Here is a 22,298-nt window from a genome sequence, read left to right as displayed (position 1 = left end):
CAGGTGTCTATGGGAAATATGTGTCATAGCAAAATTAAACCGTCCTCAACGGGTTAAAAGTTGATATCAGACTCCAAGTTTTTTCTGGCAACCATGGCAGTGTCATCACGTCACCACCATGATACCAATAAATCCAACCATTAATTTGCATAATTAGTAGAAGAGGAAGCACTGAAAATTTGGGATGCTGTTTCAAACACGCCATCCCTGCAGTCATGTGGCGACACATGCCGCTGTATACTGCTAAACATAAAGCATGGGTAACATATTGAAGTCACATGTATACAGCCATTATAACGATAATCAACGTCAGCCAAGGTCAAGAATGTCAATTGTCTGTAGCCAGCAGACTTCGAGCACTGTGTTCCATCTGAACATTACCCAGATTATACGAGCTAATCATACGAACCATGCAGCCACTGGTATGGATGATTCATCTACAGTACACCATGAAAAATCCTGGCACTAGCTCTTTCTCACGTCCAAATCAACCATATCTTTTACGCTGACTGGAATGTGAGATCAACCCCTTCCCCCCTCCCCCCCCCCCCCCCATCCTAAAAGTGAAAAAAAAAAATGCATTTGCATTTAGTGCAGGATTAAAGCCAAGATAATTCAGAAATCATAATTTGTATGTACCCTCTAAATCCACACATATAACAAGGTTTTGCAAATAGTGCATCTGAATTGACTCATACTATTAACCCGTTGAGGACGGTTTGATTTTGCTACAACACGCAATTCTCATAGACACCTGCCCGAGTATACTCGGGACTCGTCCTCAACGGGTTAATATGCAACAAGTGCAAATTTGATCTTTAAAAAGTGGTCTCTACGTCCCTTTTCAACTAAAAGTAAACCCTTGGCATGTCATTAGAAAATCAGTAAATTGGTATTGACGTTTGTTGATTATGTGTTAAAAAAAAAAATAACGCATTGAAATAATAAGAAGAGTTTGGATCTGGAAAGTCTTCCCCTAAATATTACAATGTACATGAAGAAGCATCTGGGGGCATTTCATGAAGCATTTTGTCCGATAAAGTTGTAGGACAAATTTGCTCTCAGCCAATCAGATACAAGAATTTCAGTAGCTTGTAACAGTTTGTCAGAAAAAAATCTGACCAAAACACTTTATGAAATGTCCCCCAGGTGTTCTTGTAATACACCAATATACCAATGAAGATGGCAATCACACAAACTTATACCATGGTTAAACCAACAAGTAAAGAGTTGTATTTGTGAGAGTGGTTGTCATTGTCATTGCTGTTGTGGTCATCTTTGTTGCTTCTTGTGCACCTGTAACATCTCTAACTCGAGTAAAATGCATCTAAAATTATTGCAATGAATGTATACTATGTTAAATCTGTGCAAGCTGCTGTGTGCGTAATTTAGCATTCTAGAACCAACCAGCAAAGGTGCCATCTCCACATCAATATACAAAAATATGTACACCATGTACACACGTAGCCAGTTATCAGAAAAACATAAACACATGCTCTAAAAAGATACCAGCCTGTCTCTCTTTGGGCTCATTAACACGTCTCTGGACCCAATTACTACACAGCAGCAAGCCCTGGGAATTTATTCTAACTCCTTTGCCTTCTACTCTCTGACGACAATTTTTGTAAACAATGTTTGCTCATTTGTCCTAACTTCATAAATTTGTAATGTTACAGCATATGCACACCATATGTACATCACACATACAAAACCGCAAATACAGATCTGTCCATGTGTTGCAATCTATTAGGAAAAGTCAAACAAACAAAATGGACTAGATTTATCCTCCCCATGTGAAAGAGCAATATAAGAACTGTCTTTCAGACATTGTAAGTCACAAATTCTTTCAGTCTCCTGACTGATGAATGTTTAGTTTAAAAGTGCTAAAATCCACAAAGAAAAAAAGTTTAGTATCTGCAAAGAGGCCAAATTGTAAAAATCCATGCACTCATGAATCTGGAATAATACATGTCCCTTCTTTCAAAATTTGCCTCCCATATTTCCGTTATCATGATACATCTAGCAACTGGCACTTCTTGACCTAAATTCCTTTACTAGACCATAAAAACAAAGGTCTAGTAAATGCTAAATCACACACACACAGTAGCTTTTTACATGCTAATGCCAAAGACATACCGGCTTTACACGGTAGAAACAGAATTCAAAACCATAGCACTGTCTGTTGAATATACCAAACCATGAACTTATCCTTTTTTTTTTTCTTGGTCAATGCTAAAGTACTGAAGGTGTGCAAAGCATATGGACATCACAGAAATGACTGTTGAAATCATCAGGCATGGGATGGGGGGGGGGGGGAATGATGGAGAAGCTTCATTGTTGAATGGATGACATTTTCTCTAAGCATCGATGCAGAGTACTGCATTCCAATATGTCACATAATGAGCAGCACTCTCTACTCAGCTTTTTTTTTTCTTCTTTTATCTTTTTGCACACATTTATTCTCGTGGAGAGGTCTATGGGTGAAACACATGGGAGGAATCACCAGAATGAGCGTTTTCACTGCTTCTACTCTACAGCTGTAGGTGGGCTCAGAGATCCACCGTATTGTGTGCAGGGTGCCAATGTCGGGTTTACAAGCTGGGGCCTCCATGATGCCGCCGGATACAGCACTGTATTGATTTCAGCACACTTTAGCTTCAAAAGCGCCCTACTCTAGTTACGAACCAAATAAAAGGCTGCATATACTCACAACAGGAGGCCTACACATGGCACATTGGCACTGATTCTCAGCAGCGGCAACATTTCTCAAAATGGAGTGATTGATGCTTTATGATGGCAAACACATTTAGACGAAACCAAAAACTATGTCAGTGGCAAAAAGGCAATCAATAGAACAGTCTATCTTTGAACATGTTAATTTAATTAAAAGCATACTTTTACACACATACACACCAAAAGATGCATTTGTAATGAATAATCTCCTTTCTAAACAAAAACAAAAAAAGTTTCATAGTCTGTTTCCATATGGTGTACTTCATGATAAATTGGGAATTTGTGCTATGTTGACACTGACAAAATTCATCATGTGATACTATTACTATAGTGAAAAGTGAATGATTATGAGGGAAAAGGTTTTGAAATGAATTGAAAAAGATATTATGGTTATTATTCTTTGCTTCCAGATATTGCTGTATTGTAATAATCTGCCAGTGACTTGGAAACAAATCATGTTCCAAAACATGACTTTTGGTGATGATATTTTGTGCGTATTAAACCAAAGGGAAACTTGTGATTGATGACATCAATACCTCATCTAATCTGCATATCACATGACATCATTGCAGCCAATGCTCAGTGACAATGCATGTGGAACTGTAAAATATCATAACTTTCTTCTTCACATTAAATTTTGATATCTTGGTTTGATTTATTCCTTACCTTTATTGAAGTCACCCAGAAAACGGAGAGGTATTGTACTTCAGTGGAATGAAACCCAACTTAACATGAGGATTGAGTAAATGCAGCAAAAATAGTAGAATCCATCAGTGAAAGTTTGAGGAAAAATCGGACGATTCATTCAAAAGTTCTAAATTTTTTTAAGTTTCAGTTATAAACCATTGTTGGATGAGAAGATTACTACTCTTCCTGACATCAAGTATAAACAACAAATAAGCACAATTTACATAAAAGAATTCAACAACATTTCTTTTTTTACATGAACAGAACACATTCCTTTAATTAGTTATTAATATACAATGTATGTTACGGTAATATTCCCCTGTTTTTGAAAGAGGTATTAGTCAGGTATTCTTTATCATGCTAAATATAGGTGAAAACATGCTGAATTTTCTTTATATTCTTTCTATCATTTCCCTGTGTGACATCACAAAATGTTGTTGTCTTCTCATCCAATACTACAGTAATAGCTGCAACATTTTTTTTTTTTAATTCCCAACTTTTAAATGGATTGTCCAATTTTCCTCAAACTTTGCTGATGTGTTCTACCAATGTAATGCATTCACTCAATATGCATATTTTGCAGTTGCATTCTCCTTTAAAGGTAGGGATACCTTTTACAGACCTCCCAAAATGCAGCAAAACATAAAATATGAACCTCAGGGGACTTGTTTAGGCCACTGCTGAGAAATTTGGAAGTCAACAGTTATCTACAATTTGAATAATGCACAAAACTCAACTGCTCAGTAGTTCTGTGTGTCAGCCACACTTAAGCCTTTTTGTTGCAGTCTTCTGTATTTTTTAATCTATAAACACAAATCTAAAAGTACAAGAGCTGATGTAATAACATATAGAGTGTGTGGCAAGAATGTATATAGAAATGTTTGTAAGTCTTGATGAACTTTCTTCACAAAATATACATGATGGACACACATGCAGTGCATGGGTCTGCAAAGGTAGCCTAGTAATGTACTGGAATTTATGGTGAGCCCCGAAGAAAAAATGAATTCAAAATCTAACGGTCAATAAAAATGTACTTAATGTTACCTTCCACTTTCAATACTTTATGGGAGTTTCTAAAATGATACTCTCTTCAACATACCACTGTATTTATACAACTCTTCATTTAAGGTATGTAAATGGGATTCCCTACCTTTAAGAGGAAATGGGACACACCAAATCCAGTCAGTGTATGGGTAATTCGTAATGTACATGGGAGAAGGTATTTCCTGACTTCATTCATTGGTCAGGGTTAACCTTCACAGCAGGTTATTCAAGATTTATCATGCTTGATAAAAGATTTCTGGTTGGTCATGATGCAAATCGGATTCAGCAAGGTCAACCCTATTCACAAATGAGGACAGATAGCACATACAGCATGTACTTTCTAGTATTTCCTTGTGGTTGAACAGCTCAATGTACACTGTACATCCGTTATCTATGTGACGTAGATACAACAGGATCATGAACAAAAGAGAACATCACTTTGAATGAGTCTTCAAATACACACAAAACCTCAATGAAGTTTTAAACCTATTCCAACAAAAATATTTAAACCAACTCCACTCAAAAAGAAAGAAAGAAAAAAAGGTGCGACTCTTTAATTGCCAACATGTTGCATATATGGGTGATCTACAAGTAGCAGTGCCTACTGTCATGTTAACTATGGCATTATTGGTGGATGCATTGTACAGATTTTTCTTGATACATTACATTCACAAGGGGAATTCACTTACAAGCTGTATTTTGTATTTGATGACATGTGAGAAATCAGATCTATCTCATACTTGAGAAAACGCATGAAATCACACAAACTGGTAACTTTCCATATAAAGCAGTTCTACACAAAGAACATTATTTCACAGAAACATGGTACCTGTACATCATGCAAGACAAAATCCAAAAGTACAACTATCTTTACATTTGCTTTTGATACAACTTCTTTCCATGCAGACGAGGGTCCACTACCCTACAAGGACAAAGCAATGAAAAACTTTGGTTACAATGAACAAAAGTTGAACTCTACTTCCAGAAAGCAGCCTTTAGCATGGGAATTCCCACTTCAATTTTTCAAAAACTTAACGCAACCAGGACAGAAACTTTATGACACAAAGGAAGCACAACCTACAATTGTACAGTGTATTGATAAACCTTGATTAAAAAAAAGTGTTATAAAAAACTCAATGCTCTTGCATGTCAAACTTCTTTAGTCTTGTTTTATTCTTCTTTTTTTCTTTTAATTTGGTGGCTATTCAAGACATGAATTAACCCTGCACAGGTCTACTTTGAGTGAGCTTAGGGCAGACCGTGAGAATCTAAATTCAGTCAACCACACAAAACGAAAGCTAATTTCGTGAAATAGTCCTCACTCAAAGCTTGCATGCATATTTAACTTGAAGTTTGAATTATCATCCTTAATACCACATTATTTTGCAATGCATTTAACAAGGAATTTTGCGGCGTATTTGCATTCACATTATGAAATACTGTGATATTTCACTGCGATGTGAAATACTGTGCACAATAGCGATATTTCACCATAAGTATGAATAGGCCTTTTCATTAGGATCAAAAACTCTCTCCTAGTAAATTCGTATATCTATCATGTCTGTTTTAAAGAATCAAATTTCTGTTTCCAAGTATCCATTGATCTGCTTTCTCCCATCTCACTTGTTTCTATTGTATAAGAATCTGCCACTCTGAACATACTCCATCATTTTAACCATTTTGTTCTGGATATTCATTGTATACAATGTATGTCATTTCCAGTACTTCATCTTACTCAGAAAGAAATGATTATTTCTGCAACACCATGACTGGTGAACTTCCACTGTTTCAGCACTAGTATGTCTTTATGCCTTCACTTACTCTGTGACTGTGCAAAAATGCAAACCTTACTGTAAAACGAGGAATTTTCGCGTGCACTTTAATTTCGCGAATTTCGCGAGCGCCAAGATTCGCGAAATTAAAATGCACGCGAAAGTTCTTGTCTATACTATATGCATTGAATGCCAGTAGCAATTCGCGAAAATTTCATGCCGCAAAAAAGGCCGTCGGCTCCAATTCACGAAAAATTCATGCCGCGAATAATATCATGTTTTACAGTATTTTAAACTAAACTTAGCGGGTTCTTCAAGATGGGAGCTTGTCTTTGACAAACATAGTTCTATAAGGTGTCAATAAAGGTACAAAATTCAAACAAACACTGTTGGAAGCTCTATTTGTATTGTTTTATTGCTCTGTCTCTGTCTGTCGGTCTGTCCCTCTCTAGCTATCTATTCATTTATCTATCTATCTATCTATCTATCTATCTATCTATCTATCTATCTATCTATCCTTTCAAAGCTGCAGTCTGAGCAGCAATAGAATAGGCCCAGTCATCCAAATTCAGGCAATGAAAAATACTGTATAGGAGGCTACTCAAGCCATGTGGGCCAGTGAATACTCTAGTGTGTCTGAGCCCATTAATATTTCACATATCCATCGCACTGGGCCAGTGGGCAGTCACCGACAACAAAATGGGAGCCTCTCTAAACACTTGAAAATGCCCAGGTAAACCACACTACTCCTGCTTATCTCTGCTGCCAATGGAAAACAGCAGCTCAAATGTTGAAAACCTTCCTACAGTCTTTGCTGCTTATGTCTCTTCCATGCAGAATTTACAAAGTTTGATACTAACAAAGACAAGGCTCCGATAAGAATGAGGATGAGACTCCAGGAGCATGCTAATTTCCCCCGTTTCGAATGTCTTGTCACTACGAGAGGAATGCAAATACCACACACCCAGAGTTATGCCACCGATTCAAGACACGTTGGCGATGATGACTGGTGGCTGGGCATGGGGAAATTGGTCATGGAGGATTGCTGATGCTGATCCTAGATGAAGGAAGAGCAGTGGGGAGGGATGCGGAAAGATGAAATAAATTTGAGAAGTCCAAAGAAAGCATGATTGTCATTCTTGCCACGTACATTTTTTTTTTTCTAAATATTGGGGATGGGTGGGGCTTTTGGTTCTCTTTCTCGCTCTCCTCGATCTCTGTTTCTCTCTCGCCTCTAGAGCCATACTGATGATCTATGCATCTCTAGGGAACAGCTAACATATAGACTGGATACATCATCACAGAGAAATATATATCACTCTGTGATGATGACACACCGCATCCCGCTAGTTTGTTGAATACCTAGGGTTGTGTGCAAAATGAAATACTGAACGATGTTACACAGGGCCTTCAGAAGCAGGGACTGGTTCTGCTGCTGTAGACATTTCCATTTGTACAGCAGCCTCATGCATTGTCCAAAATCATACCACTTCCCACTAAAAGACTACTTTACTACCAGATTTCTGTATTTCAAAATCTGTCCACTTTCCTCTCTATTCAATGTGAAGTCATTTCCATGAGTTTTGCAATTTGCAATTTCCAGTCCTAACTATTGTAGATTGCAGAGAAAAAAAAAATGATAAAGATTCCCCCACCTATTAGCAGAGATCAATACTGACACACATTCTTTCACAACAGTGTTTTTAACTATTGGAAACACACTGAACATTAACAGTTACAATTACTAAATCTGTAAGATGAAAATTAAAGACATTTCTACTGAAAGAAAGTTTTCGAAAATTGAATTTCCCTTACTTGCCCTTATTTGATATTTCTGGTCATGTCATACTCTGTAAGAGTCATTGTTCACATACAGTTGAACCTCTCGTATCCGGACAAGTCGGGACCGGGGCTCATCCAGATAAGGGATTTGGCCGGATACGGGAGACTCGATGCTTTATACATGTACATATACATACACATGTACTGATGTAGCCCACTGTAGTACCACATGAAGTAATGTGTATACTGCAACTTTTTCATTGTTACATTTGGGGATGTTTGGGGATGTTAAAATGTCTGAGGGTAAGCAATATGGAAGGAAATTTGATGTAATGTATGTTGATCATGTTGGAAGTAATATGTAATTCATGTGTGTTTGTGTAGGAGTTCTCAAGGAGTTGGGAATCCCCCCTTTCCTCACGTAATTATAAAAAAAAAATAAAAAATCACGGCGAGATTGCGTCCGTATAATAGAGAGATCCGGATAAAGGGAGGCCGGATAATAGAGGTTCAACTGTACATGATAATACACATACTCTGTAGTACCGGTATCTATTTTCAGTGACAGACACCTGTGTAAATGGAGTTAATTTTGTGGAAAATCATCACGCTACTCAATATGAAAGATTGTCCATACGTTCCTACATAATTTACTGGAAAAATTTCAAGAAGCCTTCTTCAGTAAGGGTACCATGTGCTGGTAGCATGACAAAAAAGAAGGGGGAGGGGAGTTCAAGAAATATAGTACATTTTATGGGTAACAAGAAGGAAGATTGCCACAGGCATAGCGGCAGACGACTAGATACAAGTGCACAGGTTTATTGGCAAGTTTCTTGAAACTCTCTGTACCATTTCCACAGCCAAAGCACCCACACAAAATGTGGCCGGTCATTAATGTGAATTGGTTTGTTTGTTTGTGGCACTACCGTTTTCCAGAAATTTTAATGACGTTCTACAGAGTATGCTAAATGGAATTGTGGGAATAAAACTGGTATTGTTAAGCAAACAATGTGAATGCATATTGCATCAAGAGAAGATTTAAATATTTACAATGGTGCAAAAGGAGACTAGTGGTACAATAATACAAAAAGTGGGTCTCTTTTCCAGAAAATTCTAGCTGCTGATGATCCACTACTTTTGGGGCTGATTTTGACCTGTAGAATGCAGCATGGAAAATTATTAAAGGAAGATCTATACCCATGTGCAGTGGTCAATAATACTTACAAGTAAGCTGTTTCATTTCATGTTCTTTGTTTTGTGCTTCTCACAGGAATTTCGACTGACGGGTACAGTTTTTCACATAGATGAAACATCATTCTGTAAATATTTTTCTTGTTATACTGCCCGTGCTAGAGTGAAGGCAAATATGCTCCTCTGTCTTAATCTACAATTAAAAAAACAAACAAACAAACAAACACACACACACACACTCACACACACATGAGCATGCACTTGCTGTTCATGTCTCCTAGATTTCAATGAAATTTCCAGATAGAAAAAGATTTATCTTACAAAGAATACTACTGCCAATGGTATTACATACAATTTGTATCATCAGTCCTAGATCTCTTTCTCAACTTGAGATGCAGTGTCCTTGTGCAGAATGTGCTTAATAGAGACTGTAATGTACACTATAAGAAAGTGCTGGTAGAGTCATCTGCAGGGCTAGGCGAAAGAGTGCTAAAGTCTGAACTCAAATGCAGACACTGCGGTGTATTATGGCATGGCACAACAAAACAATAATTTTCCACATGTCTCCTGATGTTCTCATTTTTTGGTTTAATTTTGAGAGCTTCAATTTTTTCTTTTCTCTTTTTACCCTCCCCCCCCCCCCCCAACTCTCTTTACCATTGTGCTCTTCCTATAGACCAATATATCTGCCTTCAGTTCAGAGGCCTCTTTTTAACTATATAATATTGCCGGCCCCTCACAACAGACAGATATCTTCCATTCACTCTGTTGTGCAGACTTTATACTTACCGCTGAAAGCAAGAAGGAAACGGGCTAGAAATCCCTTTTTTTTTTCTCCAAAATAAGAGATTAAAACAAATTGGCATACGTACCTTTTACAAACTGTATATTCAAAGAACGTGTCAAGCTCAATTTTAAGATTTGTACGTCTTACACTGTTACACACCATTTTGCACGCTTTATCAAAATTGGGTGTACTAGATTTGGCCTTCGAACTCTGCTCGCCTACAAGATGCAGCAATCGCGTTCGAACTGCTGAAGTCGCGTATGCGCAGATAGATCGCACAGTCCACACAGCAGACTGAATGGAAGGTACAGTGTACCTGTCTGTTGTGAGGGGCTGACCGTATAACCAACTGTACAATTAAGAAGAGGCCACCGAACAAGAGGCAAATTTATCAGTCTACTCTTCCTAGTGTCTGTGGAAGGGGTGATCTTAAAGGGAAGGTAAACCCAAAGAGCAATGTGGATTGAGTGAAAGCAGTAATATTAGTAGAACACATCAGTGAAAGTTTGAGAAAAATCGGACAATCGATGCAAAAGTTATGAATTTTTAAAGTTTTGGTGTTGGAACCGCTGGATGAGGAGACTACTAGAGGATATGACGTATGAGTGGACAACAACACAAAGAAAATATAAAGGATATTCAACAAAAATTCACTTTTCTAGAATTATGAAAGAGCAGTGGACCAACCGCTTTCAGAAAGCAGGGGGAATAATTGCTACCCTTAACATATGTCAATATCAAGTTGATGGAATTTGTAATTTTCATGAAAAATGGATTTTTGTAGTATTTTCTTTATATTTTCTTGATATTGTAGTCCACTCATACGTCATAACCTCTAGTAGTCTCCTCTTCCAGCAGTTCCAACATCAAAATTTTAAAAATTCATAACTTTTGCATCGATTGTCCGATTTTCTTCAAACTTTCACTGATGTGTTCTACTAATGTTGCTGCTTTCACTCAATCCACATTGTTCTTGGGGTTTATCTTCCCTTTAAGGGGATCATATAGTTTTGGTTGAGATGTAACCTCAGGTTTCTAACATTTTTGGGAGAGATACTGAGAAACCTCCTATGAAATATGAAAGAGCATGTAATTCCAAGAGGAATTAAACATTTATTGATGAAGATTGGTTTTGAAATGGCCGAGATAACCAAAAACAGACCAATTCTAATAAAAGGTGGGACCTACCATTTATTCCGATTGCTTTGTTTTAATTTGTTTTTGGATGTCTCAGCCATTCCTGAGCCAATTTTCATCAAATAAACATGGAATTCCTCTTAGAATGGTATGCTCTGTACTATTTCATAAGTGGTATCTTGATATCTCGCTAAAAGTTAAAAGCCAAATCCTCGCCTCTACCAATACTATACCATCCCTTTAAGACCTGGTAGTGTGGGATAAGAAGGCTGACCAGACTGAATTAATCTTAACCCATTGAGGATGGTTTGATTTTGCTACAACATGCATTTCCCATAGATGCTTGGCCGAGTATACTCGGGACTCGTCCTCAATGGGTTAAGTCGCTGCCCAATGGGGTACATTCGAAAACTAAGACTAGCACAGGCCTGCTGGAATAGAATTGCCCCTCCCAGAATATGTGTGAGCAAGCATATGCTCGCCTGTAAGGCCAAAAAAAAAAAAGGTTGTATTGGCGTAACATGAGATTTTCAAATAGGGTCGGTCGGGCGGACTTTTTTTTTTTTTTTTTTTGCTATCTGCATTTTACGTGTATAACTCGTGCTCAGTAAACAGTTACAACTGCTACACCGTATGTGCTGTGTTCATCTATTCTACAAATCATTTATGAGGCCGATATTACTCGAATTATACCCCTTCACAGAATTTAAAGATGTTGAAATCCCTATCCTGAATGTTTTCACTTCATATTTTACTATTTTGACTTAGTTAAGATGGATGCAAATTGACCCATATGTACGATCTTTTCATCGCACACGGCGATCTCTATTACAGTCCCACATATACATATTCGTGTAAGTTCTCCACACAAGAAACCTATGGCAAATCTGTGCACAATACATTGCAGTCTGAATGCTAAGTATACACTGTATAAATCTTGATTGAGTACGCGTCCGTGTTGGAAACAGATGACGTACTGACCAAGCGAGGCTATGCGAGGCGCTATATGCTAGCGAGATTTCTCCCTCGTACATCCGATATCCCCAGAGCCGTTTCCACTTCCGCGTTTTTTGCGATCGCGATCGCAGTCAAGAAGATACTTGATATCGATAGCAAAAAAAATAAAAAAACATAGGGTCGGCGGAATTTTTAGGGTCAGGCGGGTTACGCCAATACAACAATTTTTTTTTTTTTGCCTAATGTTCCGACTCTGGTCGAGATTCTTTCATTGTGTGTGTACCGACACACAGATCAGTGATAAAGTCGTACACTATTCGTCACAGGGATACCTGAATAGTATACTGTACGAGCTGAAATTTTTGCGGTGGTTTTATTTTTGCGAATTTCGCGAATACCCTTGAACCGCAAAAACAACAACACACGAAAATAACAACGCGCGAATAACTAAAATCAGTTAGACCCTCGCAACCGCGAAATTAACAACACACGAAAATGTCCTCCAAGTAGCTATTCGCGAAAATATCTGTACGCGAAAATTTCAGCTCGTACAGTACTAAGTATCCGAGTTGGGCAAGCTTTTCCATCGCATGGTATCCCCACACTACAGGGACTTTAATGTCACAGAATAAACTCAGACACTAGAACCATTAGAGGGTCTGCACCAGAGGAATAGGAACAGGCATATCAAATATCAGAAACTACACAAGATGTGCTGGTATATGAACTAAATTTTTATGCATTTTTAAAGTTGATAGTCTGAATCAATCACTTTGCAATGGAGCGTCAAACACACACTATGCACTGCAAAAATAGCACAGTTTTGGCTTTTTTTTTTCATTTTTCAAGTTTCAGGCTTACTTAGTTTCATTAACAGTATGTTTACTTTTCCACTATGAACTATTTTTTATTTCATTAAAGAAGTGACACATTGACCAGACCTACGCATAGTGCTCACATTAGTAGCATATTCTGCCTTTATTGTATTCAACCCCAGGCAAACTACACTGCATAACAAACATTGGGAGTTAGTGCAGGCCCATTCAGGTCACAACCATCAATTTCCAGCAATTTCATTTTAACAAGGAGATAAGAAATATCAAAATGATGAAAAGTTGCTCATTTTGAATGAATGGGCTCCATCCTAGGGACCCCGTCATGTGGAACCAATCCTCATTTGTACATCAATGATTTCCACAAAGTTTGGTCAAAATCTATCCCCCTGTTTTCCAGAAGATAAACATTAAAAAAAAATAATAATAATGAAAATATGCTAATTTGGGATGGGCCTCACCCTAGGAGCACCCTTGAGGGCAGCCCCACTATTTGTACAAACTATGTATGACCCCCTGCCCCCAGTGATGATTCCTGCCAGGTCTTGGCAAAATCCAGCTACCAATTTTCAAAATGTACGAGAATGTTAACGCACAATGCACACTGCACAATGCACCATCGCACAATGCCTGATGCATGGTGAATGATCGCAATACAGTGTAGCTCATTTGAGCCATTCCACTCTGGTTCACAAGCTCAAAATATATAACTGCCCTGAACTATTCATGTCCTCTAAATAACATATGATCCAAATCGAGGTTTGTTCTTATTTATATCGGAAATATAAAATCGACATCATATTTGTTTTTCTGTAATTCATGAGGAGACAACAAGAACTCATCACCATACCTATGAGTTTTATGTGTGCATACAAACAAAGGCATGAAAAAATACTTGACCAAAACCAGAATTTCAAATAGTGAGTGGAGAGCGAAGTTTCATATTGGCAAATAAAGAGTGAAGAACCAAAGAGGTTTACAACAAAAATTCATAAATCTCAAAAACAATTTTCAAGATCTAATATGTTCGAGGAGTGTGCATGCACAGGCACACTGTATATGAACATGTAGGTGCTTTGCAAGTTCAAGCCAAAGTCTTGAATGAATCCAGCACAAGAGCTAAAAACTGTCATTTTGAGAGCCCCTGTTTACTCACACACAAGCACACATGCACACTCACTCACACACACACACACACATAAAAAAAAAAAATTCAAACAAGCAATTCTCTGGAAATGCTTGAGGCACTATTATGACCGATGTCCACGATTATCACTTACTTCAAAAGCTAATAAAGGCAAAAAATCAGTAGAGTTAACAAATGTAGTGTATCACACTTTGACAATTATTTTTTCAAAGTTTGTTTGTTTAGTTGTTTGTTTGTTTTTTGGTGAATGTAGGTGGTTGCATAGCAACTTCAAATAATGCTGCCCCTAAGTCAGAAAACCTGGGTTATTAACTGCCAGGGTGAGGTCCATTTGGCACTATTTCTAAGTACAATCCAGGCTGACACTGACATCTTGTACAAGGTCCCTTGATCAAACTCCAAAGCAGTCTCAGGAAAAGTACACTTTTGTACTGATAGAGGATGTGTAGATATTGTAGACACTTCCAACCTTGTGACATTTTAAGTAGAAGATAAAAGAGTTGCTGCATAACCCTTGAAAATTGCACTGCTTATGATTTTTGCACAAAAAAAAAAATAAGGTAAAAATCAAGCCTTTAAGAAGAGGCAAGCAAGGAGTGACAGCAAGAGAGCAGCAGACTCTTGTCTGTGTTTCTCACATTTGTATGTTACCTTTTGTTTTTCCCTCGAATTCTCTATTGAAATGATAGCTGCCAATCAGTGAGCTTATCATTAAAATGATATCAGTTTACGTTTGGTATGCAGAAATACAACTGACAATGATGAATTCCGTTCTCATCGCATGACACAAAAGTCTTCCCACCAGACACAGGAAGAGTCGATATACAGTGTCTTGCTGGAATCGTCTATATTATATGGGGATGTACAAACTTGCATCTGCTGTACAAAGTGTACATATCATTATATAATGGCGCGTATGATAACGAGATATTGTCATATACTGATACACTATAAAATATCACTTCCTCACATAATTTAGTTACAATAATCTTTACGTTTACAATCCGAAAATCCCTTTTTAAAATTTTATGAATGAAAATAGACACCTCTATTGCCCCACATACTTCGTAAAATAATGGACAATTTGGAGACAACCCACCCACTTTTGACCGGACAGTCAATGTACAGCCAGTAGATTACCATACTAAAAATGAATGATGCATGTACATGCCTTGTAAATTATCCATCAATGCATGGTTTAGCAAAGTCTAAAAAGACCAAGTGGCTGGCACCACTCGGGTGTGCCTCCATCCCTTACCTTGCCGTTCTCCACAATGATAAATTAGTCTAAAATATGTCAAGCAGTATAGAATTTAAACCTCAGCTAGAAATACAAGGCCTGACAAAATACAAAAATGTACTAGGTTAAAAGCTACAATGTGGCAAAAGTTGTTTAGAAAGTTGGTAGGCAGGCACTCACAAGAAAACATTGGGTGTATGATACTGACTCACAGTAGTTAACCCTTGGCAATTAGCAATATCCAGCAAGAGTGAAGTGAGTACACGAAAGTAACATACATGTGCATACGTTGAAGGGTTAATACTGAATTCCCCAAAATAGTATCACAGATATATGTACACTGTAACTTGCACTACGTGCTTGAGCACAAAGAACTATATAACATACCATGGTATCATGTTGCTTTGCACATTATGCGTTTGTGGGCGAACACTGGTAAATAGAATTTTATGGGTTTACAACATAATTGTACCATATTTTCAACTACAGAATGTATGCACATCTACTGTATAGTATACTTCTGTGAACCCATTAATTTATGCTTATTTCACTATATGGGAAAATGTGGTGCCAGTGAAAATTTCTTATGAATAGCATGGAATGTGAGAAAGTAAAAATACAATACGTTTGTATTTCAGACTGTGCAGAGGTGAAGAGTGTAGTACCAATGCACAATGTTAAAAGTGTTTGCATGTACATTATCATGATACTGTGTGCATGTACCCATAGACCCTGCCTTGCTCACATGCGAGCCTTAGAAGACATGCCTTGTGCTGGGTACCGGTAGATGGCACTTGATGAGTCACCTGCTGTATCAATGTGATACAACACATCTCTCTGCCGCAATGGCTATCCCCACTTGAAGCACTGGAAAGAAGTAATCATCAAACTCGCCCGAATCAGAGACAATATTCCAGGAGAATCAAAGAGGGCCCAATGGCCCAACTGCTATGTTTAGTATAACATGAATGATGATTTTCTATGTTATCCAACTGGCTTGCATACAGTGTATGACAGCTGTGGTAAAAAGGCCCTAAACTAAGAGCATACAACTTCATTTCATGAGTTAGGATGTCCTACACGTACAATGTACACCTGTATACATCTGTACACCTGTACCTGTATATGTCTAGTACAAACAGTCTGTCAGTGTAACAAGTGTGCTGCACTGGCTATTGCTGTTATTTAAAGGACAAGTTCACCTTCATAGACATGTGGATTGAATGAATGCAGCAATATTAATAGAACACATTAGCAAAAGTTTGAGGAAAATCGGACAATCCGTTTAAGAGTTATGAATTTTTAAGTTTCTGCTCGGTCACTGCTGGATGAGACGACTACTACAGCTTGTGATGTCACATGTGTACAACGATATAAAGAAAATATAAAGAAAATTCTACATTTTTTCATTTTTCTTGCATAATAAAAGAACACTTGACTTCCCTCTTTCAGAAGGCAAGGGGGAATAATATTATCCTTAACATGCATCAGTGACAAATTGAGGAAATGTGCACTTTTTTCAAAAAGTAGTATTTTGTAAAATTCTCTTTATATTTTCTTTATAGTGCAAGTACACATGTGACATCATACACTGTAGTAGTCTTCTCATCCAGCAGTGACTGTGCAGATACTTTAAAAATTCATAACTTTTGAACGGATTGTCCGATTATTTTCACTGACGTGTTCTACTAGTATTGCTGCATTCACTCAATCCACATATGAAGGTGAACTTGTCCTTAAACAATAAATGTTATCTGAAAAACCTTGTGGGGATCTCTACAGTCGCAACAGGATTCAAGTATATATCTAATGGTTCATGAATGACCAAACTACTTCCATCCACACAGTATAACATTGAAAATTTCAATCCTATGGCAGACTCTTTCTAGGCAACTGGAAGATCATACGATACAGATCCTTGATGTCCTTCACATCAATACACAATGTATAACTTTGTATTTCAAATCCCACAGTGTACATCTATATAAAAGGACATTCTAGGGATTCTTTTTCATAGCTACCAATATATATCTGTATATTCCGTACAGGTCCATGTACAACACTGTATTTGTAATTTCCTTAGTCACACATATTGTCATACGTGTGAATATTACAAAATAGTATGTGTATCTTCAGAAAATGTATACTGTATAAATGTTGTCAGATAGATTGGAAAGACTTACATAGAAGGTTGCTATGGTTTGGCTGATTTTCATAAAAACCTAAACAAATACATTACATTTTCTGTCATATTAAGTAATGAGGTGAAATGCTATTCCAACGAAGTCAAAATAAGCCTGTATCACTAGGTTGACATGATTTCTAAAAATCCCCTACACAGATTTTTCATGTGTGTATGAAATGCCTTGCTCATTAACAACATCACCCCTGGAGGTAGCATGATTTATACATTGTAAGGGTCGTGTGACAATATGATAACACAATCTGCTGCAGCTGCAGCAGTCCCATGAGCAAGATGTTTGTTGCATACTGTCATTAAATCACTGCATTTTGACAAGGTACTGATGAGTCTGAAAATGATAACAGACACTCTTCCGCCACCTTCACCTATTAGTGCGTAAATACAAAAATATATAACAAAGCTGCAATTCATGCAGAGAGTGACAACAAACGCGTGACACATTGACACATTGTACTTCAATCTCACTATGTGTACCTCCAAATACTGTACGGTATATATTCCCCTACACTTGGCCCCTGATACTATCTTGTCACACTAGATGGCCTCTTATAGATGTGAAAGACTATCTCTTCCTAAATTTGTGGCTCAGTGCATGAATATTACATGGTGCCCACTACAACCATAGGATTAATCACTTTAGCCACGGCACTGTGCGACGTGTGTACCGTAGGTATGAAACTGCGATTACAGTATAAATACTCTAAATGCACTCACTGTACTAGTAGTATGGTTGAACTGATAATCTCAAATCACATACTTTACCTGATAGTCTTGGTCCTAGTAGATCAATATCAAAAGGAGAAATGAGATTTGACTTGATAATAGGATTGGAAGCATGTAACACGTAAGCTGATAAGTTCATCACTTTATGAATGACATATCATTTCTTAAAGGGGATTGTCACTCAGCGAGAAAAACTACATTCAATAACCACCGCTGATAAGCACAATAAAAAATAGCTCCATTACAATAATTTTGATAGGGGAAAAAAGTATTCTTTACAGCATTCTCAAGTTATCTCAAAATATTTGCTCTACAGGTTGATATCAGCACCATTTTATATCACTTGTGTCGTACCATTTTTTTTTTCAACAATGTCATTAATATTCACATTCATTGAAGGAAAAAAATACACTTTATGAGTCTGACTCAAATTAAACAAAATGTTATGTCACAGTAGTAATGATTTGGATATTTTTAAACGAAACTACAGAATTCCACAAGAGCAAGGCTTCAGTTGTGTGACAAAAAAAAAAATACTTTAAATACAATAAAAATGAATAAATGGCATTAAACTACTGAGATTTCTTTACTTGGAAAGAAGCATTCATGTTTTAATTGTAACCACTGTTGCTCTATTGCCTTTATTTCATCAATGCAATACAACTTTCCCATCCAGATAATGGCTGATTTGATCATTTTGAGTAAAAAATTACATGGCTCTGTAGTAAACCTGCTTGCTCCTAAATCCCCTTTTTATTCTTTTCAAAAGCCCTATTAGGTAGTCGGTAAGAAGTTTAATAATATTAGTGATTTAATGCACTGCTGTCTAATCCGGTTATTAGCTATTTCATTTTCTTCCCGAGTATGTACATGTACGCTTAAAAAAAAAAAAAAAAAAATCCTCTAAACACAGCAAATCAGACACTTGTTAAAGATTTCTATTAATTTCAATCTGCAAATATCTATGGATTTCACCTATTTTTAGACTACAGCTAAAATAAAGAAGTATGGAGATTGCTTAATTGCATTGCAAAATCTCTTGCTCTCAAGAACGGACTCTTGCTCCATTCAATACATTGATAACAAGCTGGATATATGGTTGGGGGTTTTTTTTTATAGCATAGTTATACCCTGCTTTATCTCATTCTATTTTAGTCACAGTAATATTACCAAGAATCATATTGAGAGATGTCTAGATAATTGATATCAATAACTGCTACGATGCACCTTGTGGTGTGCGTGATCACAGTCTACATCAACTGTTGTTGCAGTAGCACAAGATCTTCACAGTTCTCTCTCCCTCTCCCTCTCTCTCTCTCTCACTCTTTCTCTCTTCCAGTCTTGATTTTTTTTTTCTTCTTCTTCTTCTTCTTTTTCAATGTAGTGGGATACTGTATACGCTATAATTTTCGCGTACATAAATTTTCGCGAATTGCTGCTGTCACACATTTTCGCGAATGGTTAAATTCGTGATTGGTAGACCAGAGAAAATATGAAGTGGCAAAGAAAGTGTGAATTTTCAACTTACTAGCAAATAAGAATGATACTAGTTATACACTGCATGAAAAAAACTTACCAAACTCTGCGAACTAGTAAGTTAGAATTCAACATTTTTGAAGTGGTTAAATCCATTGCGCTAGATTTCTGACGAGTGGTCCCCTTGCGATAATTGGGTTGGCTCTCTAACCTCGTTACAGTATTCGTACAGTAGACGTGGACGTGCTATCGTGTACGTAAACAAGCTTATCCAGTATATGGTCTGTTCGGTAAGCTGTGACTTGGTATACTAGTACTGAAATGTTCCTATCATCAAGGCAAGGGATTCATTTTGGAAGGTAATATTTTCGCGTGTTGTTAATTTTGTGAATAGCTCCCGACTCTCGAAATTCGCGAAAATAAAACCCCCCTATATAGCCAGCATATATAGAATATATATAGAAATATATAGCGTATACAGTACATCTAGTAGAGTTCAAAGAGCATCATATAAACTTTACAAATGACAGATTTCAAACCAGATACGGCACAAATTACAGAGGTGAACTCTGTTGCTCATCAATATTGCAATATCAAGTGCATCATCATGAGCTTTACAGCTTTTGATGTACAATGTACTCTATTTTTTCCTTTTAGAAAGACAGTCTGAATTGACCAGGTATAGTAAAGTATAACAGCAACTAAAAGTGAAATCAAAGCAGAATTACACAAAAGTTCAACCAATTTGATTACAGTGAATCATATAACATGTATAGAGCGCATACTGTATAACTCATTGGCATTTCAAAATGTGAGCATCATCTACCTTAAAGGGATGGTACAGTATTGGTGGAGATGAGAATTGGGCTTTTAAGTTTTTGCAAGATACCAAGAAAGCACTTATGATATAGTACAGAGCATACCATTTTAAGAGGAATTCAAAGTTTACTCATAGAATTACATGCTCTTTCATATTTCATAAGAGGTTTTTCATTATCTCACCAAAAAATGTTAGAAATCTGAAATTAGGTCTCAACCAAAACTATACGATCCCTTTAACATTCTCTCGGCACCTTCTGCAAGTTAACTTCTAAAGATCACAGTATGATGTCCTCAGACTCTGTTGGCATGGCTTTTTTTTTTTTTGTACTTCTTTTTTTCAAACAGGTCTGCTTCTTTTCGTTTCAATCATACTATTCACATTATTTCACTATTTCCACATATGCTTCAAGACAAAGGAAGCCATTCTTTCTTAATAAAAAAAAAAATACATATTTTGCCATTGTCTTTATACTTCACAAGTTTCACATATTAATAAGATGCCATTCCACCTGGCCATGCATGACCCAACCTATTTCAAGCAGGATCAAATCTGAATGAGGCTTAAACTTGAAGGTATTGAAGGTACTGGGGTAACATAACAGTTTAAAAAAGAAAAGGAAGGGGAGCTGAAAGTCTCTACATTATAATGTCATTTAAGAGAGTTTCTACTAAAGTTATAATTGCTATCATACAACACCACAATACAGACATAAATTTCTAGGACAACTGCACTGTCTGCAGACATCTATGTCAGGGGTCTTGAAACACCCTGACAATTCATACATTTCTATAAAAAGAAAAAAAAAAGTTGCTCATGACATGACATTGACAAGAGACTAAGAGTGACATAGGGTCTAGGGACTTCAGGGTTAATGGTATTTGGTAGCTCTTTTGGATGGAAATACACATTGTTGTGGATATTGAGTATTGTTACCATACTATCAATAGACTGAACCCTACGCCTATGGTCCTAGTCAACAATGACGGATGAGATCAGGATCGGGATGCTCCTCCTGTGATCCTGCTTCATCTATCCTACACTACAATTTGTAGCTAGCTCACCAGTCATACGGAAACAGGCACACACCTTGGGCCATGAGAGCTGGCAGTCCATTGTGCCAGCAACAGCCCTTACCACCACGACACGACCACTCACGTGTAAACAGTAGACCAATCGCCTGCTACTGTGTCAAACGGAGCGAATATCGCCCAAAGACATATTTATCCGGATGCCTAATCTCTTATCTCCGGATATGTCATTAATATTACAATAGGTAATCATGTAGGAAACCCTGTCTATCTTACCCTTTCTTCGTCGGCACTTAGCATTGACGCCATATTGCTCTCCCGAAGTAACATCCTCAGGGTGACTCGAAAGTGCGTTATTCGGCACGACGTCTATAGTCTACATGTACAATATGTATTCTACGTCTGAGAACCGTATTATAACCGACGAGTGAGTTCAGTAACTTCAGCTAGAGAAAACGATGATGGTATGGATTGGTCTCGTCTGTGCCTAGCCTTGCCTGTGTGCCTCTAGCTAGCTAGCAGTCGGATGTAGGTAAGTATTTCTGTGTATACAACTGTACCAGTGCAGGCGGGACGCGTTTTTTTTAAAGACGGCACAGATTGGGGCATGGCGCGTGTTAAACCTATGGGAAAAACGTTGGGTTAGGGTTTTTGGTTATGGTTATGGTTAGGGTTAGGGTTGGGGTTAGGGTTAGGGTTAGGGTTAGGGTTAGGGTTAGGGTTTGATGGTTAGGG

At 37.4% G+C, this 22,298-nt stretch overlaps 1 protein-coding gene across 1 annotated transcript in view; it reads right to left on the bottom strand.

Annotated features, from left to right (window-relative positions):
* LOC140230961 (tyrosine-protein phosphatase non-receptor type 9-like) overlaps positions 1-21,981 on the bottom strand; it is a 119,257-nt gene extending 97,276 nt beyond the window's left edge. The window contains exon 1 of the mRNA XM_072311105.1: positions 21,840-21,981. Coding sequence (XP_072167206.1) covers positions 21,840-21,893 — 54 coding nt within the window. The 5' untranslated portion in view covers positions 21,894-21,981. The remainder of the gene's footprint in view (positions 1-21,839) is intronic.
* Positions 21,982-22,298: the final 317 nt, after the last annotated feature.

Source organism: Diadema setosum, chromosome 7 (assembly GCF_964275005.1).
Source record: "Diadema setosum chromosome 7, eeDiaSeto1, whole genome shotgun sequence".
NCBI classification, from domain to species: Eukaryota; Metazoa; Echinodermata; class Echinoidea; order Diadematoida; family Diadematidae; genus Diadema; species Diadema setosum.
The sequence above is the reverse complement of the archived record's forward strand: the minus strand, read 5'-3'. Positions and strand labels throughout refer to the sequence as shown.